Below are 20,415 nucleotides of genomic sequence, written 5' to 3'. Positions count from 1 at the left end.
AAATTGGAAGAAAACCCCTTTGGAATCAAAATAGGACTGCAGGTTGTATTTAAAACACAGAAACAAGGGTTTTTTTTATTTCTAATTTTATTACTTTATTTTATGTGTGTGGGTTTTCTGCATGCATGTATGTCTGTGTGCCATGCGCATGCAGTGCTGGCAGATCTGAGATAGCAGAAGCCATTGGATCCTCTGGAACTTGAATTACAGGTGGTTGTGAGCTGCCATATTGGTGCTAGGAACAAAACCTAAGTCCTCTGCAATAGCAACAAGTACTCAACCACTGATCCATCTCTTTGGCCCCCAACAGAGGTTTTTAAGTGTCCTTTGCTTAGTGGCATATCTTTTTATCATCACAGTGAAACTAGTTATATTGAAATACACAAGAAAAAAATATGAATTATTAGAGTAGAGACTATAGAATGCTTTATTTTTTATAATGAATGAATGGGAGAGAGAGAGAGGGGTGCATGCTCACATGTGTGCAGATGTGCTCTCTTACGCATGTGCACAGACACTGGAGGAGAACACCTGGGTGTCTCCCTCTATCATTCTCTGCCTTTTTTCAGCTCACTGAACCTGGAGCTAGGCTGGTGGGCCAGCAAGCTGTAGCAGTCCTTCTGTATTTACCCCTCATAGCACTGTAGTTGCAGATGTTTGAGCCATTACACCCTGATTTTCACATGGGTGCAAAGATTCAGCCTCAAGCCTTCATGCTTGCACTCTCAGTGTTCTTACCACCAAACAACCTTCTCTAGCCCTAGACATCTTTCTTTGTGGAATTAAGAATATCAGTGAATGTAGGCACTGTTTTTAACTACAAAGTATCATTATCTAGGAATAGTTGAGTAAAGAAAAGGTAACTTACCAAATCATTATCTATCCCTTATGTTTGTTTTGGACTTAACAAAGTGGATTCCTATACCTTAGCTTACTTCATTTTCAAGATGGCAAAATGTGTGCAACATCACAAGCTAGCCAGAGTTGAAATTATAATGAACTTATTTCAACATTTGCAATCATATTTGAGTCCCTTTATGACCTAAGTACCTTCCAGAGATTGAGATGCCAATTCTACATTTCCAATCTTGGGCATCCTTGTTATGTGGTTGTCATAGCTCTTTTACTTCTTGGGTTCAACTGAGTTACACACGCCAATGCTAATAATGTTTTCTTATTGTTACCATTACCATCATCATCATCATCATCATCATCGTGTGTGTGTGTGTGTGTGTGTGTGTGTGTGTGTGTGTGTGTGTGTGTGTGTTGGGAACATACCCAGGCACAGGTTGACATTAGAGAATAATTTTGTGAAGTGTGTTCTTTCATTCCACCTTTACATGGATGCTAAAGATTAAACTCAGGTTGTCAGGCTTACACAGTGTCCTAGTTAGGATTATGATTGCTGTGATGAAACATCATGACTAAAAAGGAAGTTGGGGAGGACAGGGTTTATTTGGCTTACATTTCCACATTGTTGTTCATCATCCAAGGAAGTCAGGACAGGAACTCACAACAGAGCAGGGACCTGGAAGCAGGAGCTGAGGCAGAGGTCATGGAGGGGTACTACTTACTGGCTTTCTCATCATGACTTGCTCAACCTGCTTTCTTACAAAACTCTGATCACCAGCCCAGTGATGGCACCACCCACAGTGGGCTGGGCTCTCCTCCATCAATCACTAAGAAATGCCCTATGCCATATCTTATGAAGACATTTTTTCAGTTGAGATTTTCTCCTTTCAAATAACTCTATCTTGTGTCGAGTTGACATAAAACTAACCAGTACATCTAGCAAGTGATTTAGCCACAGGGACAATTGCCAGCCTGCCCACAGTGTCTTGAAGTGGACAGCCACCAGGTGATTTGACTTCTGCTATGCAGAGACTCAACCTGTGATGGGCTTCAGCACAACCCTCGTGGGGAGACCTACAAAGCACTGCCTTTGAAACTGGGACTTCCTCCAAGAACCACCTCGGTCTACATTTCCATTCCCACCTGACTAAATTTAGTCTAGTGTGTGAAGAAAAAGTATTCTTCATTCTTGATCCCTTTGTCCATTTACGTGAGCTCAATGACCAGGCTTGATATCGGGTCTTGAGTGGGTTTAGAAAATCAGGTAGTAGCCGGGCAGTGGTGGCGCATGCCTTTAATCCCAGCACTCAGGAGGCAGAGCCAGGCGGATCTCTGTGAATCCGAGGCCAGCTTGGTCTGAAGAGCGAGATCCAGGACAGGCACCAAAACTACACAGAGAAACCCTGTCTCAAAAAACCAAAAAAAAAAAAAAAGAAAGAAAGAAAGAAAGAAAAAGAAAATCAGGTAGCCAAGCTACCAGGTCAGAACCCACTTGATTTCTCCAGCATTTACGACTCAATTATGTGATGTCTTCAGCATTAGGATCTTACTCTCAAGTTCTGGAGGGTAACCAAGAGCAATAGCAATACCCTGTAACGTTTGTGGGTCTATGGGACCACACTGGACAACAACGCAAAAAGTGATGACCCATTCCTGGTACTGGGGGTTTTGTTCACTAGCATGTGGTACCTAATTGGGGTATTGTCCCCTCATCCTGGGGTGACTCCATTTAAACTTTTTAAATATCTGTAAAGTATTCATTTTAGGATGCTTCTGCAGTACTAAGTTTTCATATGGCTTTTTCAAAGGGCCTTTAGTGCTAGCCATCCCTCCTTTACCCTGCCCTCCCACCCTTCCCTGTTTGACCCTTCCTGTTCCATAACTTTCCTTTCTCCCTTTATATTACTGTATTCTATCTCCTTCCATTAAAAGATCCCCTCCTCCTCCATGGACCCGTAGAGTTTTCTAACTTCTGTGGCTGTTTCAGTTAAAACACACATCTCTAAAGGTTGAAAGTTAACATTCACGTACGAGAGAGAGAGAAAACATGTCAATTAAGTGATATCTTTAAAACATTTCGTTGCATGTATGTTTGTGTATTTTGAGATAAGTGTACTGGAACTCACTCCACAACCCCAGCTGGCCTCAAACTCGTGGCGATCTACCTGTCTCAGCCTCCTGAGTGTTGGAATGTCAAGTCTGTGCCATTTTTCCTCGCTGAAATAGTTACTTTTTATTTTTACTTATTTCTATGTACCCTTCTACCTAAATCCTTAGTGTGTATCAGAGATTTGGCCACAGTTGTTTTTAATTTTTTACTAGAATATTACAGAAAATACTGCAAAATCTAGAGAAAAAAATGACTCATGATCCTTTTATCTAGGCAAACATTTTGTTTTGTTTCCTTCCCGTCATTTTTGTATGTGCAGATATTCTTACTGATTTCCACATGGTGACTTTTAAAACAGTGAGTTTTGCAAAAAAAGTTTTTAGTAAGAAGTCAGTAGTTAAGTGATTTGCTCTGATTACTTGTCCATGGCATTCTTTAGATGTCGGATCAATTTCTTGTTTTCTTCACTTGAGTTGCTGTTGTCATTAGTTGAAAAGTGATCTTCCCATTAGGTGTTTATTATGTAACTCTGATGAGCTTTGATTGCTTTATTTGTGTTGTCAATGATTTCTAATAATCTCTAAAATCCTTATCAAGGTAAAGTTACAGATTAATCTAGAGTTCACTCATCTTCTTTTTTCTTTTTCTTTTTCCTTTTTTTTTTTTTGCTTTGTTTTTTGTGTATTTGTTTGCTTTTTCTTCAAGCTTGATAAACTTTGCTGGGATCCACTATTATAATTTTCATATAATATGAATTAAAAGTTAATATGTTAATAATTGTCTCTTACATTGCTTTAGGATTGATAATTTCAGCAGGTAACATAACAATATGTTCTGAATAGTAGAAATACTGAAAGCATCTTCTAAAAGTATATTCATGAAAATCAACATTCTTTTTTGTAATACATTTATTCATATAATGTGCACAGGCTGAAGTGTGGTGATGTGTCTTGGTGATTGTTTTTCAGACCTCAAAGGAAGACCTCCTGCAGGCTGATTTTGAAGGTGCTTTGAAGTTTTTCAGAGTTCAGCTTCCAAAGAGATACCGGGCAGAGGAGAATGCAAGAAGATTGATGGAGCAGGCTTGCAATATTAAAGTAAGATCCATGAACTTACATATGGCAACAGTATAATTTGCATGTAGAATAACATAAACACAGAAAATTATGTTAAATTCCTGTGTCTGTTGTTGCTGGTTTCTGAGTGTGTTTTAGAGTCTTTGTGTACAAACTAGTCTCTCCTAGACTTTTGTGTCATCTAGGATATTGATAGTTGTTCTAAACCTTTTAGTAGGACTTAAAGCGAAAGGTCAGTGGCTCAGATTGTAATAAAAGAGAGGCAAACATTTATCTTCTAGGTGGGGCTCTGGAATGGGCTGCTATAATAGTGGTTTCCATGGCAGCAGACTTGGTATTTTAGCTTTTGCCATCTGTTTTAAGATTATTTAGGACAGAGCAGGAAAAACATGCCAAGCAGGCCTTTCCCTTTTTCTAAGGTACGTAGGCAGTTTGAGTCCTGATCTGTCCAGAAGCCACCTCACATTTACCAGATGTCTGTAGATATATTGGTCTGTGTCATGTGTCTGATTAAACAAATCTTATAAATTAACTTAAAGTTGAAAGCTGTATCCAGACAAATGAAAATTAAGTTGGGAGAGTGTATTTTCTCTAAAAGATTTTGAACCAGTTTACTAATATCAGTACTTATGCCTCCAGAATATATTTACCTAACCATGACAGAAATATAAATGTGTTTATTAGACAGATAGACTAGTGTTATGGACCTTATATTACTGCAGAAGAAAACAGACTATAAATAATTAACATAATAAATTACGTTAGAATACAATTAAGTAGATGTAGAAAAAGAAGAAAGAAAAAGGGAAAAGATGAGTTGTGATGTTTTACTAGTGTGTGTAGATCCCAATGGGAAATGAACGAGACAAAGGATAACTAATGGACATGTCCTGGGGAATAATGTTTCAGGCAAGGAATAGCTAGTTCAAACATCCTGAGACCCCCTCAGGCCTTGTGAGTGTAAAGAATGGCATGTAGGCCAGTGGAGCTAGAGAGGAGTGTATGGAATCAGAGTAGAAGTTAGAGTGCCCACAAGGAGCCAAGAGTTGTCAGTTGTTATGTTTAGATTTACTTTAAAGTGGGGGTCCTGGCAGGGAAGAATACTTCGTTCAGGGTTCTGAGAAGTAAGATGGGTAAGAAGGAGAGAGCACACAGAACCTGAAGTAATCTCATGGACAACAAACGTGACCGGCTGAACCAGGATAGTAGCAGTGGAGAAGAAATAAATTGAAAGTAGTAAAAACCTGAGCAAACCTTGAAATTTTCACTATGTGTAAATATAGTTGTGAGAGGACAAGGCAAGCTCGTTCTAGATGTTGAACTGAGCAAATAAAACAAGTTTCCATTAATTTAATGGGCTTATTACTAAAGATATAATTATATGAGCCTAATAAATAATTGATTTGGAGTTCTTCTAGGTACTATCCCCACTGTAACACTTAAACAAAACAAAATAGGGTCTCACTGTGTAAGCTTGGCTGGCCACTATATAAACCAGGCTGGCCTCAAGCTCACAGAGGTTCTCCTGCCTCTTCCTTCTGAGTTCTGGTATTAAAGGTGTATAACATGATGCCCAGATTGTAGGATTGTAAGTACACTCCCTCAAAAAAAAAAAAAAAAAAAAAAAAGACCTCGGAAATCTTTATCCTGAATGCAAAGTTGCTAAAGCCTTCAAGACTAATTATTTGAGTTGAGCATAGTAGCATATGCCTATTATCTCAACGCTTAGGAGGTTGAGGCAGGAGGATTAATTCCACTTGTTTGAAACCCAGGCTAGACACTGTTGGAATACCATTTATTTAAAAATACAAACCAGAAAGACAGACAAGACAGATGGATGGACAGACAGACAAACAGACAGACAGACAGACAGACACACACACACACACACACACACACACACACACACACACACACACACACACAGACTGATTGGCTGGACTAAATGTCTTAGTCAAAATTATATTTACTCATAGATTTTGACGGTGTATTCCAAAGGGCTGGGGACTGTTAACTGAATTTTGTAGGAAGTAAATTTGAAATATATTTTAGCTGCTGATTGTTCAGAGATGCCAAGAGAATTACAGTTACCCATGTTACATTTAGATTACAGTTATTTTAGAAGTCTGTTAAAGTAAAATATTCAGTTCCAAAATACAAATGTAACACCAGGCCTGGTGACACATGCTTTTAATCTTGGTCCTTGAGAGTCAGATGCAGGTGGATCTCTGTGAGTTCAAGGGCAGCCTGATCTACCTACCAAGTTTAGGCCAGCCAGGGCTACATAGTGAGACTCTGTTTTGAAAAAATTATAAAAAAAAATAACATACAAAAGGCAACATTAACCTGAAAGAAGAAAGAAGTTAGGGAGGGAAGATGAGGTATTGGGTGCCTATTTTGCACCAGGAACTATGCAAGAGAACTCAGGAAATAAGGATTAAAATGAGGCCTGGGGGATTAAAAGAAGTAAGCAGGCTTGGGAAGGATACAGAAATCCATAGGTGAGGAGAAAGCACAGATATCCAAGACTTAAATGTGGTTCCTGATCAGAGGTCAGGGTGAGAGAAGGGCTGGGGCAGGCTCTGGGATGAGGGATCAGGAGACTGGCGAGGTTAAGTGGAAGCCATGGGAAGCAGTCTGGGTTTTAAACTGAGGACTCCGGTAAGCACTGAGAGGTTTTGAATAAAAGACAGAAATGGGGGCTGGAGAGATGGCTCAGTGGGTAGGAGTACTGACTGCCTTTCCAGAGGACTAAGGTTCAACTCCCAGCACCCGCATGGCTGCTCACACCTGTCTGTAACTCCAGTTCCAGGGGATCTGACACCCTCACACAGACATGGAGGAAAAACACTAGTGCACATAAAATTTTAAAAAAAAGACAGAAATGACCAGATTTATGTTTTAAAAATGTCCTTCTAGCTGCTGTGTGGAAAATGCATTGACAGATGCCTTATTAGATGTTGGTGACAGCACTTTTCAGGCACCATTGCAGTAATCAAGTGAGGATTGACTACATTGATTGCTGTGGTCTGGAGAGAATGGACAAGAGATTTTAAAGAGAGAGAATCAGCAGGCAGACTTGTCAGAGGAGCACTAGGGCAGGGGAAGAGACCCAGTAAAGGTACTCAGCATTGTACCAGTGGATGATAATGCGTTCAGATGTGTTATGTTGCCTACACTTGTGTCCAGATAAGCACTATATCCAGTAGTCAGATGGTTACTGAAGTAAGAGCTGAGCTAAAAGTCGGTATTTGGAAGTCATAGCACTAAAACCATGGAGTAAATGACTTCTCATAAAGGGGGATACAAAGTGTTCAGAGAAAAGAGTTGATGATCAATGCGTAAACATAAAAAATGAACTGTGACTGGTGCATGTCTTTAATCCCAGCACTAAGGAGGCAGAAGAAGGCAGATGTTTGTGAGTTCAAGGCTAGTCTACTCTATAGAGCAAGTTCCAGGACAGCCAAGGCTACACTGAGAAACCCTGTCTCCAAAAACAAGCAAACAAGCAAGCAAACAAACAAACAAAAAGAACTGTGGATAGAAGCAGGCAAAACTAAAAAGGAGGAGAACTCAGAAGAATATGACAGGTGAATGTTAAGGGAAAGGGCATTGTTATCAAGAAAATATATTTGAGCCCCTGGGTTCTGTCCTCAGCACAAGAGGAGGAAGATGATGAGGACGAGATAAACAAGTATCAATGGTGCCTGGAAGTCATGTAAGGGACTGAGGACTGGAAAATGGACTTTGTACAATACTTGATGATCAGTACATTAAAGGATGGTCTTAGAGGGAACAGTTTCAGTGGAGTGAAGTATAAGAGCTAATCATTAAAAGGATAAATAAGAAGTGAATAAATTGAGGAACAAAGATGAGAAGCTTTTTCTAAATGGTTATAGAGGACAGGAGATGGAAGAGATAGCCAGCAAGTTAATTAGAGGATAAATATGAGAGCAAAAGGGAAGATGTGTATAAGATGAATTTGTAGAGCAGGAATGTTGAGTCTTTAAATGCTTGAAACCTTAATGAAACTTAATTTTTACACTGAGCATCTGCAATGTGCCAGGTACTATGCTAAATCCAAAAAATATGAGGCTGAGCAAAAACAAGTATGCCCTCTAAACTCATAGAGCTTTCAGTGTTGTAAGGAAGATGTTAATAAGATAACCATGTTAGTAATAAAATTATAGAGATGTGAATGTAACTGTAGAATGCTTGCCACTATCTTAGTTACTTTCTCATATTTATGGTAGAACATTTAATTAAAAGCAACTTAAAGAAGAAAGAGATAGCTTCTAGTCTCAGAGAGATATAGTCTGACATAGCAGCAAGAAGGAAAGGCATGGAGGTAGGAAAGAGGATGAGTGGTCACACTTCATCCACACTCAAGAAGCAGAGCGAGAACAGGAAGTGGAGCCATGGTATAAAGTCTGAAGGCCCATGCCCAGTGACCCACTTCCTCCAGCAAGACTTCACTTCCTAAAAGTTCACAACCTCTTCAAACATTACCACTAGCTGAGTGCCAAGTATTCAGACACACAAGCCTATGAGGGACATTTCACATTCAAACCACCTCTAGATTGCACTAAGATCTGGGTTCAAGCCCTAATATATATCTGTAACCCGGAACTCACAATATGAAGGTAGAGGCAGAATGATCAGTCAAAGGCTATCTGCAACTCCAGAGTGATTTCTAGGCTATCCTGTGATACATGAGTCCCTATCCCAAAAACAAAGCAAACAAAAAATGAAATGTATTTACAAGTAAGACTTCTGTTCAGTAGAACAATAATAAAGGTATATAAGAGCAAAGAAAACAAAACTTTTTTTTTTTTTTTTTTTTTTTTTTTTTTGGTTTTTCAAGACAGGGCTTCCCTCTGGAGCCTTGGCTGTCTTAGAACTACCTCTGTAGAACAGGCTGGCCTTGAACTCACAGAGATCTGCCTGCCTGTACCTCTCGAGTGCTGAGATTAAAGGCATGCTCCACCGCCACTAGTCCACAAAACTGTTTTTTTTTGTTTGTTTGTTTGTTTTTTACTGAAACGGGAAGATTCACCCTAAAGGTTGACAGTAGCACTCCATGGGCTGGGATCTGGGACTAAATAAAAAGAATGGTGAGCTGAGACAAGCATTTATCATCCTCTGCTTCCTAACTGTGGATACATGTGACCGGCACCTCAACTTCTGCTATCACTACATCTCTGCCCTGGACTCTGCACTAGGCCCTCAAACTCTGAGCCACAGTGAACCCTTTCTTCTTCTTCTTCTTCTTCTTCTTCTTCTTCTTCTTCTTCTTCTTCTTCTTCTTCTTCTTCTTCTTCCTCCTCCTCCTCCTCCTCCTCCTCCTCCTCCTCCTCCTCCTCCTCTTCCTCCTCTTTTTTTTTTTCTTCAAGACAGGGTTTCTCTGTGTAGCTTTGCACCTTTCCTGGATCTCGCTCTGTAGACCAGGCTGGCCTCGAACTCACAAAGATCCGCCTGCCTCTGCCACCCGAGTGCTGGGATTAAAGGCATGCACCACCACCGCCCGGCCCACAAACCTGTTTTTTAACTCAATAATTCTGGGAAAGTTTTCTAGAACTGAGATGATAGGGGCATTCCAGAGTGGGAGAATCTTGTGTACAGAGCCTGTCAAAGGGGAGAGTATCATAGTTTTCAGAAACTAAGAGGGGGACCAATGGGACTGTAGTGCAGAGAGTTAGGAGGATATAAGAGAACTCTCTCTACCTGCCAATAGAGAGAGAACCACAGGAAGAGAAAAGCTGAAGATTCACTAAGGAAAAAGAAATGCATTAACAGTGAAGGAGCCTTCGAGAAAGCAGAGAGTCATCTCAGAAAAACAGGTCTTTCTTCCATTACAACAGGGGAAGATAAGCAAGTGATGAGGAGTAAAGGCCATTGTACAGCTTAGTGAGGAGGAAAAGGAGCCATTCCATCAGAAGCTCTGTGTTATTTCTCTTCAGTGGCTTCTAGAATAAAGGGGCTGGAGTAGAGTTAGAAGTCTGAAGCACATGGCAAGGCAAAGTTTTAGTCATGGTAGAAAAACAAAGGAATTGCTGGACTGTATGATTAAAGAGCACGAATCCGTAATAGCAAAAAATCTAAATGTTTTCTGGTTTCTCTAGAAACCTTCAGCAGTATAAATGTATATTTGGAAAAAGGAGAAAGTTATTTCAACCTTAGTTGAGGGTTGCCAGCATGAGGCAAAGAAATGGTGATGATATGTGAGTACGATGTATCTTGGGTAAGAGGACAAGAGGAAAGAAAAAAGGAAGCATCCCTGATTTGCAGCTCCTGCCAATTTTCATGGTGTAAATACTCCTGCTCCGGCCAATTTTAATCTGCCAGTGACTTCATATTTAATTTCTAAATATTGATAGTCATTCTTCTATGCTGGTAGCTGCTGCCTCCAGCTCATCCGAGGGTCAAGAAGATGAGGCTAGTGGCAGGAGAGTGGTCACCATAATGGATACTGAAGTCTCATTAAAAAGAAAGTGAAGACAGATTGGGACTAAATACCTAGGAAAGGAAGAGTACAACAAAGAACTGTTGAACTCCATGAATAGAAAGAATAGTAAAAGAGGTGATTAAATGACTTATTTGTAGTTACTCAAGGGATAAAGCTTTTTTTTTTTTCAAAAATTCTTAAAGGTAGTTTTCTGATACCATCATCAAAATCATTTGGTTTTCAGGTCAAGTTAATTGGTTGCAGTAAAACCATGCTAGTTGCTATTGGCATTCCTAGTCAGCTGCTATTATATGCTTCTCTTTTTCCTAACAATGGGGCCCTCATGGCTTCTGGTTTGTGCTGATCACACGTCCAAAACTTTGAACTATGTAAGGAAGAATAAACAAAAATGACAGAGGCAAGTGAGTGTATAGAGAGTGAATGAGGAGGCCCCTCTTGGTTAACTGGAAAATCCTAACCTGCCCTGTGGCTTATACACCAGAGTTATCATCCTAGTCCATTCTGAAAAAGCAGCTACCAGTGGCAAGATGTTACCATAGCAACCGATTGCCTCAGAAAATTCTGAACTATGTTCTAGTTTAATTAACTATGTGCTGGGCTAGTCAATTTCCAATTTTCCAAAATAGATTAATACAATTTGATCTTACCCTTCATAAACCATTATTTTAATGATAGTGATGAATTCCTTTACCTTCCCCCCACAGAACTCCATCCATATTTGTAACCATGGATTTTAATTCATTTGAGACTTAAACAATTTCACTCTAGAGCAAAACTATAAAGAACGTTAATATTTAAATCAATTTGCTTCTAATTTCTTCATGCTGTTTGCTATTTATTGCTAGCCCCCATTGTTGTGTGTGAATAAAAATGTACTCTCCCAAATAGAGGTTTCCTTTGAATTATCAAAAGCCACACACACACTTTCGTTAATTCCATGGGTCCACATTCTCTGCCCTTGTGTGCAATATTGAAGAAGTTCTTTTTTTTTTCTTCTTTTAATTTTTTTTTTTTTATTTCATGAAACTGTGTCTTGTGTTCCTCTCATAAAGACCTCTCTGTAACATGGACAAACACCCTTGGGACATTTTGTTTAAACACCAAAATCCCTTGCTGAAGAAAAAATGTTCATTACATTTTAGGGTACAGTAATGTGATAATTAGTAACTGATAATGAAGCAATTTATCAACATATTTCATTTTTTCCCCTCCCATCTTTTGAGACTTCCAATAGCATTGCTAATCCTCAGTGCACCTCAGATGTGAGGCATTGTTTTGTTTTCTCCCAAGAAGAAAGGAGCAGGTAAATGTTGGATGTTGTCTGAAACAATTGATTGCAGATGTGGAAGACAAACCCTAGCTGCGTAGGCACCAGGTGCCTTGTACACCTAGGCAACTCGGGCTCTCTGCTGTTCTGAAGTGACCACCATGCGTGGGCTCCTTTGGTTGATGCTGCGTTTCATCTTTACCCTTGTATCCACTTCGGCAGTTCATTAAAAAGAAAGCTGTGTAGACATTGAAATTTTAACTTGATGGGTGAACTGGGCATTCTGCCATGAATAATTCTACATATACATCTTTAAATGCTCTTTCCCTACAGAAAATAAGATAGACAAAAAAATTGGTTTTTATATGGATGTTTCTTTCATAGAAGAAAAAATAGTAAACCACAGTACCCTAATGTACAAATCCAAATTGGTACTGTGTTCTCCCTGCACATAATTAACAAGAAAAAGGAATGCCAGAATTGCTTTCTTGTCTAGTAGTTTCTCTGTCTCCAGAAACTTTATTTTCCCCTATCTTATTCTCTCCTAGCAATCTTTGAAAGCCTTAGTAAGATTAATGGTTGTGCTTTAAAGGAGAGTTTTCATATTTCTTCATATACCATTCTGAAATGTTAAGCCAGTTGTTATGATTTATATTTACCAATGTTGGAGAATAGACTTAGGTCTTTTCTTTAATTGAAAACAGCACATAACTTCCCCATAACTATTTATGATGAAATGCACATTTCTTTGAGTTATGTATTTATTCTATTTTTATTTCATATTAAGATTATATTTTAATTTTACTTAATAATTTGGTTTGGGACTCTGGTTTGTACAGGAAAATAAATGTAGTATTCTTCTGTCTCCTGTAGCTTGCCGAGTGTAAATAATTTGATTGTGTTCTTTTAGTTAGAAATAAAAATAAAATGAAATGTCTTATGTATTTAGACTAAGTTAGTTTAAGAAGGCAGTGACTCTGTTTCCTGGGAGCTCAGTAAAGATGTTTCTCAGCCTAAGATATATGCATGTGAGTCCATCACAGGGTTGCAAATACCATTAAATGAAAAAAGATGAATTTAGAATACCTAATGCACTGAAACAAGCATAGCTTAACAACACACTACACTGTAGAATATTGCTTGTTTGCCCTTTGATTCTCTGGTTAGCTGTGAAATGCATCATGAGAACTTAACACATACTACTCACAAATGTAAAGGTCTAATTTAAAATTCAAAATTGTAAGCATGGTTTCTACTGAGTGTGTATCACTTGTATGCCACAGTACACTTGAAAACTACTTTCAGTTCAGTCATTCTAAACTGGGGACTGTCTATAGTCCAAACACTTAGAACAAAACATAATCACATTGTATTTACTATGCTGTTATTTATATTTTCATTTCTCTAAGCCTTCAATCCATTTGCCATTTGCAAGCAACTGAATCTAGTACCCTGGATAGCTACTTATTTTACTATTGTGTCCTCTTTTCTTCCTCCTGTTTACATCACTCCTTAAACATTTGCTTTCATACTTGATATGGTGGAAAAAATAAACATATGAGCTTAGCACCCCAAAAAGAAAATGTGTGCTATTTACATATCTCAGATAGTTGTTTGTCAAATTTTACAAAGTTCCACTCAAAGACAAACTGCTAAGAGAAAAAATCCTGTCCCTCAAAGGGCACAATCAAATGGAGAATTGTTTTTCACTGACAAGTCCTCTGGCTTGTGGACTTTCTATTGCTACCATCTATGGAAACAGAGACATCTCTTTCATCTAGAATGTCTATCCTTGGTGTTTTCTCTTTCCTCCACCTGTGATAGTTATCCTTATTTGTGAACATGCTCAGTAAGGCGTACCCCTGAGCATGTCTGTGCCTGGGTTTCCTGAGATGATTAAATCATAGAGTCCTGACCTAATGAATGGACCACTCCCCTGATTGCTTCATTTAAGATAGAATTATTGAGAGATGGTAGAAAGTAAGGAGGTGGGGGCTGAAGAGATGGCTCGGTGGTTTAAAGCACTTGTCGCGCTTGCAGAGGATCTGTAGGAAGCGTAGAGGTCCTTGTGCTCACAGATAAGTACTAGGGAAACTAGGAATGTTAAACATGCAGGGTTCTCTCTTCAAACCTGTTTTCTGCTCAGAAGACTGAGAGTGGAAATGGCTAATGGCCTGGTGACATTTGCCTTGTGTGGCCCACACCATACCAGAACTTCCCCTAGAGTCTAGAGAGAAGGCCTAGACTCTTATAGTGAGCTTCTTTTTCTCAGTCAATCTGTAGAACTTATCTTTATAGAAGATGTTACATGTAGTCAATCTATAGAACCCATCTTTGTGGAAGATGTCACATGATGTCAACACCAGCTACTAAGTCATATTGACCCAAACTTCCTTCTTATCTCACATGGATAGTTACTCTGCTGGACTTGCTTATCACAGAGACCCCCCCCCCCCAACACACACATATACACAGTGACCTGGTTTCAATTCCCAGCTCCCACATGGTGACTCACAAACATCTGTAACTTCAGTTTCAGGGGATCTGATTCCCTCTTCTGAACTGCACATGTGTTGCATAGACATATATTCAGGTAAAACATTCATACTCACAAAAAATCTAAAAAATTTTTTAATTAAAAAGAAAATAGGAGGTGGGACCTGGTTGGGATAAGTATGTAACCAGGGGCAGGCCCTGGGAAGATGTGTCTTGTCCCTGCCCCTTTTCTCTGGCTGCTTCCTGCCTTCTGTGAGGTGGAAAGTTCTGTTCCACCATGCTTCTGCTGCCATAATCTGCTGCTGCAGAACCAGCCAAGAATGAACAGAACCAAGGATTGTGGACGAGCATCTTCAAAACTGCAAACTGCCATAGCATCCCTCTCATGTTGTTTTCAAGTGTTTGCTCATAGAAAGATAAAACTAAACTATTGCTTATGGGATTGCCTGCCCCAATCATAGTATGGAGCTCACTCAGTCTCTTTCAGATACTTCCAGGGGAGCTGGAGGGTGATTATTGTAAAGGAATCTTAGGATATAAACCACACAAAGAGTTATCACAGCTAACTAATGGAGTCTTCTGTTACTCAGTTTGGCCCAAACTCAACACATGTCTCAGTGTTGTCTGTGTGTATTTTATGCTCTGCCCAGGCACAGCCTTATGCCCTGTTATTCCTTACCTGAGGATCACTGTGCTTCGACCACCTCTTGACACTTTTGTCCTAAAAAGTTTAGGCTAAAGTTTCTCACATGTATTTGTCAAGTTTTATAAAGTTCCACTTAAGAGCAAATAGACCACTAAAGAGAAAAGTTCTCCCCTCCCTTTCTCTCTTTCAGTCCCTCCTCTGCACCTTTTCTTTCTCTCTCTTCACTTCCCTCCATCTGTCCATCTCTCCCTCAGTTTCTGATGTCTGAGAGCTACCATTTTTGTGTCTGTATGCCTTTGCTTTTGCTATGATGGCCGTAACAAGAATTTTACACAGCCCGGGAGTCTCAAGCAACAGAAATGTATTTTCCTAAAGCCCTGGAGACTAGATGCCTAAGATCAAGGGATCATCAGAATTGGTTTAGGAGAGGACTCTCAGTGGCACACAGTGGTCGCCTTTTTGAACTTTCACATGATCTCCTCTTGTCTGTGTGTTCTGTGTCCTAACCTCTTTTTACCAGAACACACTTTAAAGTAGGAAAAACCTTGTTTGAATTTAATTCCTCTGTAAAGACTTTATGTTCAAATACATTGAGACACACTGGGGAGTTATGGCTTCAACACATAAATTTGTCCATAGTCGTCGTCTTTTCATAGTCAGTTGAATATAAATGCCTTCTTGGTTTCGCTGAATGTGTTCTCTGTATCTGAGCATGAGTCTGACTTAGCAGCTCTCAGCTGTACTTCCAATATCTGCTAACACATGGAAGTTAACTATTTTTGTCAGCATACTCAAGTTCTCCAATTTTCTCTCATACCCTCAGATTATCTGAAAGATCCTACATTTTTTAACAACTCCACCCCCACTCCTCTCAGCCCACTTGTTTGGCAAAGAATTTCAACTGGCATACGTGTTAACTGAAAGTTACCTCAGTGCCCTGTACTAGTGCGACTTTCCTACATAAACTTACAGTACAGAATACCTCATACAAACTCACCCATTCCATTTTTTGCCTAAAAGAGAGGCAATGAATTGTACAAGTAAATGTCTTAGCATAATGTCCTGTGGAAGAAGAGAGCGTATTTTAACAGGATGGATACTTTAAGCAAGAACATGGTTTGAATAAAATGTTTTGCCCATTTTTAGGATAGCCATTATTTTTAAAAGTTTTTGGCAGATATTATCCACAGAAGGGGAGGTTTTGAAGAAGGCTGTCTGATGGAGTGAGATTATTTGGGTTATTTGGGAACATTCAGAATTTATCATTACAGGCTGCTGACATTTTTGTCTGGACTCTGGTAGCTGTCTTGTACTCATCTCTGCCTTTACTTCCTGTGGGAGCCCATTCTCGGGTTCCTCGTGGCTTTACCCAGCAGGTCCGCATAGAAGATGATTAGACTACGGGCCTGAGTGCAGGTGTCTGAGATGGTCTGCATTTGGCTGTGCTGGGGGGGGGGGGGGGGGTCTTTTGCTCCACCCCTGGCGTCTCTATAAAAACCCTGGGGCAGGCCGGGTGGTGGTGGTGGCGCACGCCTTTAGTCCCAGCACTCGGGAGGCAGAGGCAGGAGGATCTTTGTGAGTTCAAGGCCAGCCTGGTCTACAGAGCGAGATCCAGGAAAGGTGCAAAGCTACACAGAGAAACCCTGTCTCAAAAAACCACAAAAAAAAAAAAAAAAAAAAAACCCTGGGGCAGAGACAGTCGGGCCCATTGGAAAAGGTTCCAGGCCCTCTCGAGGCTATCCTTTATTTTCTATCTGTTTATCTCCGCAAGATTCTCCGCAATAAATCCTTCTATCTAATATTTCCTGCTGCTCACACTCAAGAAAACTCTGGGGAACTGTGGGGGTGGTGGGTAAATGCCCCACAACTTCCTGTGTCCTCCAGTTTTCTCTACATACTACCTCCTGTGTGCACATTAGGCAGGTTCTCTCCAACTAAGGGGTACCCCCAGCCCAAGGTGGGAAACTCATCTAATCACTCCTCAGGGCAGAGAAAACTTGAGTCCCGTTGTCTGAAGGATGTCCCCTCACACCGTTCTGCTCAGCATGTTTACTCAGTCCATACCATGATGCCTTGCTCTTGTCACAGACTGGCTTGGTTTGATGCTGTCTCTAGTTCTTACTGACTCAGGGATCCTGAGGAAGTTACTGAATCTCCTTGAACATGATGAGTTCCTAATTGTGAAATAAGGCCAATGCCAGCCACACAGGAGGTTGTTAGAATTAATTAAGCTAAGCAGATATGTGAAGTGCTGGCTCAATTATTTTCCTATTTCTTCCCAAAGCCATGTGGTCAAGCAAACCCACTTACTTTTTAAGACCAGATCATGTGCTGTTCCCTCTGGGAACCCAGACTGTTATTTATTCTGACTACAGTTCTCCATGAAACCCCATGAGGGGTAAGAATGTATTTTCCTAAAGCCATATTAGTGGAATTCAAGTCTTAGTTTTCCTACTTACCAGCTCTGACAGATCTCTTAGGCTCACCGTTTCAGTTTTCTCTTCTGTAAAAATGGAGATGATAAAGAAAATTGCTGTGCAAGTTACATAAGAGTTCTATAGGCAAGAAGCATTGCAGAAGGAAATATATAGAATTTAGCATTTAATATTTCTATAATGGTTTTGATTCAGTTTGTCTTGTTGCAAGGGATTGCAGTTCTATCTTGCCTTTCTTAGATTGTATGTCTGATCTAACATCTACCATAGTAGATATGTAAAGGAAGCCCACCTACTACTTGTTTATGCTTATTTACTTAACAACTCCTGTTTGTAAGATATGAAGAATCTTGAGCTTCAAATTTTCCCTGAAAAGATAGATTGTTTGCCTTTTGGTAAAATCGGGGTAATTTTTTTTTCTGAAAATCCTGATGGAAATAAGCAGAAAAACCTTCATGTGCAATACTGAATGGCATCCTAGCCTTATATGCTATAGAAAAGTGAAATAATAATGAAATTAGGGTGTAGAGATGTAACTCATTTGGTAGATGAGTTAGCCTAGTATGCATGAAGCCCTAGGCTAGATCCCCACCACTACATAAACCAGGAGTGCATGCCTGTGATCACAGCACATGGGAATAGAGGCAGAAGTTTAACTTGGTCATTCTTGGCTTCATGGTGAACTTGAGAATAGCCTGGGCTACATGATCCAAATTTTAGTGACTTTTGTTTCTTGAGTATATATGTATGTATGTATGCATATATGTGTGCATGTGTGGGTATGCATGCATGTATGTATATGTATTGCATATGTATGCATGTGTAAGCTAGAGGACATCCTTGGGTATTATTCTGCAGGAGCTAGCCACCTTGTTTTTTGAAACAGAATGTGTCATTGGCCTGGAACTCACCAATTAGGCTAATCTGGTTGGCCAAAAAGCCCACTTGCCTCCACCCCCCACACTCGGATTACAGACATGCAGCAGCTAACCAGCTTTTTCACATGAATTCTGGATGTCAAACTCAAGTCCTCGTGTTTGCATATCAGACATGTTACCAACTGAGCGGTCTCTCTAGTCCCTAATGATTTTTACCTTAAACTAATCCAGGACCTGGTAGAGGAGAATGAGGAGTTGGAGTGGACACGTGAGATTATATAATGTATTTTTAGTTTGGAGACGAATACAGTTGGAAATAGGAAACAACGGTTGTTTTTGTTGAAGGTACTGTATTATTTAGCATTAACTTTGTAATGAGAGCATATCAGTTATATCCTGCTTTTTTGGAAGCCTAATATATTTATCATGTAATCACCAAAATAATGTCATAAAGTGGGTAGTCTATAGATTTTTTATAGATTGGCATGGAATGTTAAATCCCTAGCAAAAGCTACTTGACTAATAAATAACAGAGCCAAATTTTAGATCTAGACCATGTAGTTCCAGCATCTGATTCAAGCCTCTCTCAGACTTTTGTTTGTATTTATCTAAGTCTGCAGTGCATAATTGTTGAAAGAAGTCAGTTTTTCAAATTTGTTTAATATTACCAGTGTTTATCAATCACTTAATGTATTTAAAACTACTCTAATGCAGCAAGATTGTGTTGTTATATAACTTATTCTTCATTAGTTAGTATTTAATGTTTATTATATCCTACTACTCCAGTTGGCATTTTGCTTGGCAATGATCATAACCGAAGACATTCCTGTTTTCCTGAAGTTTGCAGGGTAACAGAAAAGACATATAACACAAAAACAGTGTGTACTATTACAAATCATGATGGAAGGAAGGGAAAGAGGAGATTGTTAACAGAGAAAAAGAATAATGTAATCTAATTTAGATTAAGGAATGAAGAAAAAAACTTTTCTGAAAAGGTGGCATTTTAAAGTTAAGTCCCAAAAGGTTAATAGGGCTTCACTAGCTGAGGATGAGTTAAGAATGTACTAGAGGTCCAGGTAGATGGCTCAGTGGCTGAAGGCCTTGCTTTGCTACCAAGCCTAATGGCTGAGGTCCATGCCAGGAACCCACATGATTACAGGAGAGAACTGATTTCTATAAGTTGTCCTCTGGCCTCCACACATATGAATGGATAGGCATGGTAGGCATGGATGTGCCTACCTTACCACCCCCATACACACAAAATGAATAAATAAATAAATGGAATGGAGAAAAATTAAACTCATTACTAGAATAGTTTTCTTTTCCTTGTAAATAAAACTTTTTGGAGTCAGCTTGGTTCTTTTGTCTAGATGGATGAATGCTTTTAGGCAGACTAAGCTATAGAAGGAGAAAAAGGTATCACAGAGAAGAGCAGAATTTCCAGAATTTTCTAGGAGAGCATGAAATAGGTATAAAACAACTCAGAAACCACGAAATAATTTGAAAGGAACAGTTTAGAAACTGCCTTCCTTAGCTGCTGGGCTAGATATGTCCACCATACTAGCCTTTGAGAGGTTGACGCAGGAATATCATAACTTCGAGGCCAACCTGAGCTATAACAAAGAAACAGCTGGACTGGTGAGATGGGTTAGCAGGTACAGGCACTTGCTACCAAGCCTGACAACCCGAGTTTGAATCCCCAGGACCCACATAATAGAAGGAAAGAACCAACTTATACAAGCTGTCCTTTGATAGCCATACTCACGCCCTGATGCACACATGGATGCACACATACACAATGAATAAATAAATGTGAAAATTTCAAAAAAGAAACTACCTTCCTTATTTTGAATACTAAGGATTAGAATATGTTGTTATCAAGCATATCAGCAGGGCACAGAAGAGCCCATCCTTCAGTCAAAGAGGGTAATGTAAGATTGTGAGGCGAATTGGCCAGAAACAAATTCCAGCTTCTGATTTCTAAGTGGCAAAAATTGGAACATCATTCTTCTCCCTTCAGAATCACACAGATGTGCTAGGAGAACAAAACAGAAAGAATATAGTCCTCGTTTGTCTTCAAAGAGAGTAGGAGATATATACAGCCCCAAACTTCATAATGTGTCGAAGGGCAGAGAAGTGCAGTTGAGAAAGATGCACACAGCTGTGTATCTCAGGCAAAGATGACAGAA

The 20,415-nt window shown here is 39.6% G+C and overlaps 1 protein-coding gene across 6 annotated transcripts in view; it reads left to right on the top strand.

The window, feature by feature from the left end:
• Positions 1-20,415, top strand: part of Rabgap1l (RAB GTPase activating protein 1 like) — a 589,856-nt gene that overhangs the window by 455,950 nt on the left and 113,491 nt on the right. For all 6 annotated transcript variants that reach the window (XM_052737345.1, XM_052737344.1, XM_052737348.1 and 3 more), the window contains one exon: positions 3,931-4,059. In XM_052737345.1, coding sequence (XP_052593305.1) covers positions 3,931-4,059 — 129 coding nt within the window. The remainder of the gene's footprint in view (positions 1-3,930; positions 4,060-20,415) is intronic.

The sequence above is a fragment of the Peromyscus californicus genome, unplaced genomic scaffold, assembly GCF_007827085.1.
Source record: "Peromyscus californicus insignis strain IS unplaced genomic scaffold, ASM782708v3 Scaffold_14__1_contigs__length_90479793_seg_2, whole genome shotgun sequence".
In the NCBI taxonomy this organism is placed as follows: domain Eukaryota; kingdom Metazoa; phylum Chordata; class Mammalia; order Rodentia; family Cricetidae; genus Peromyscus; species Peromyscus californicus.
This window is presented reverse-complemented; position numbering and strand designations above follow the sequence as displayed.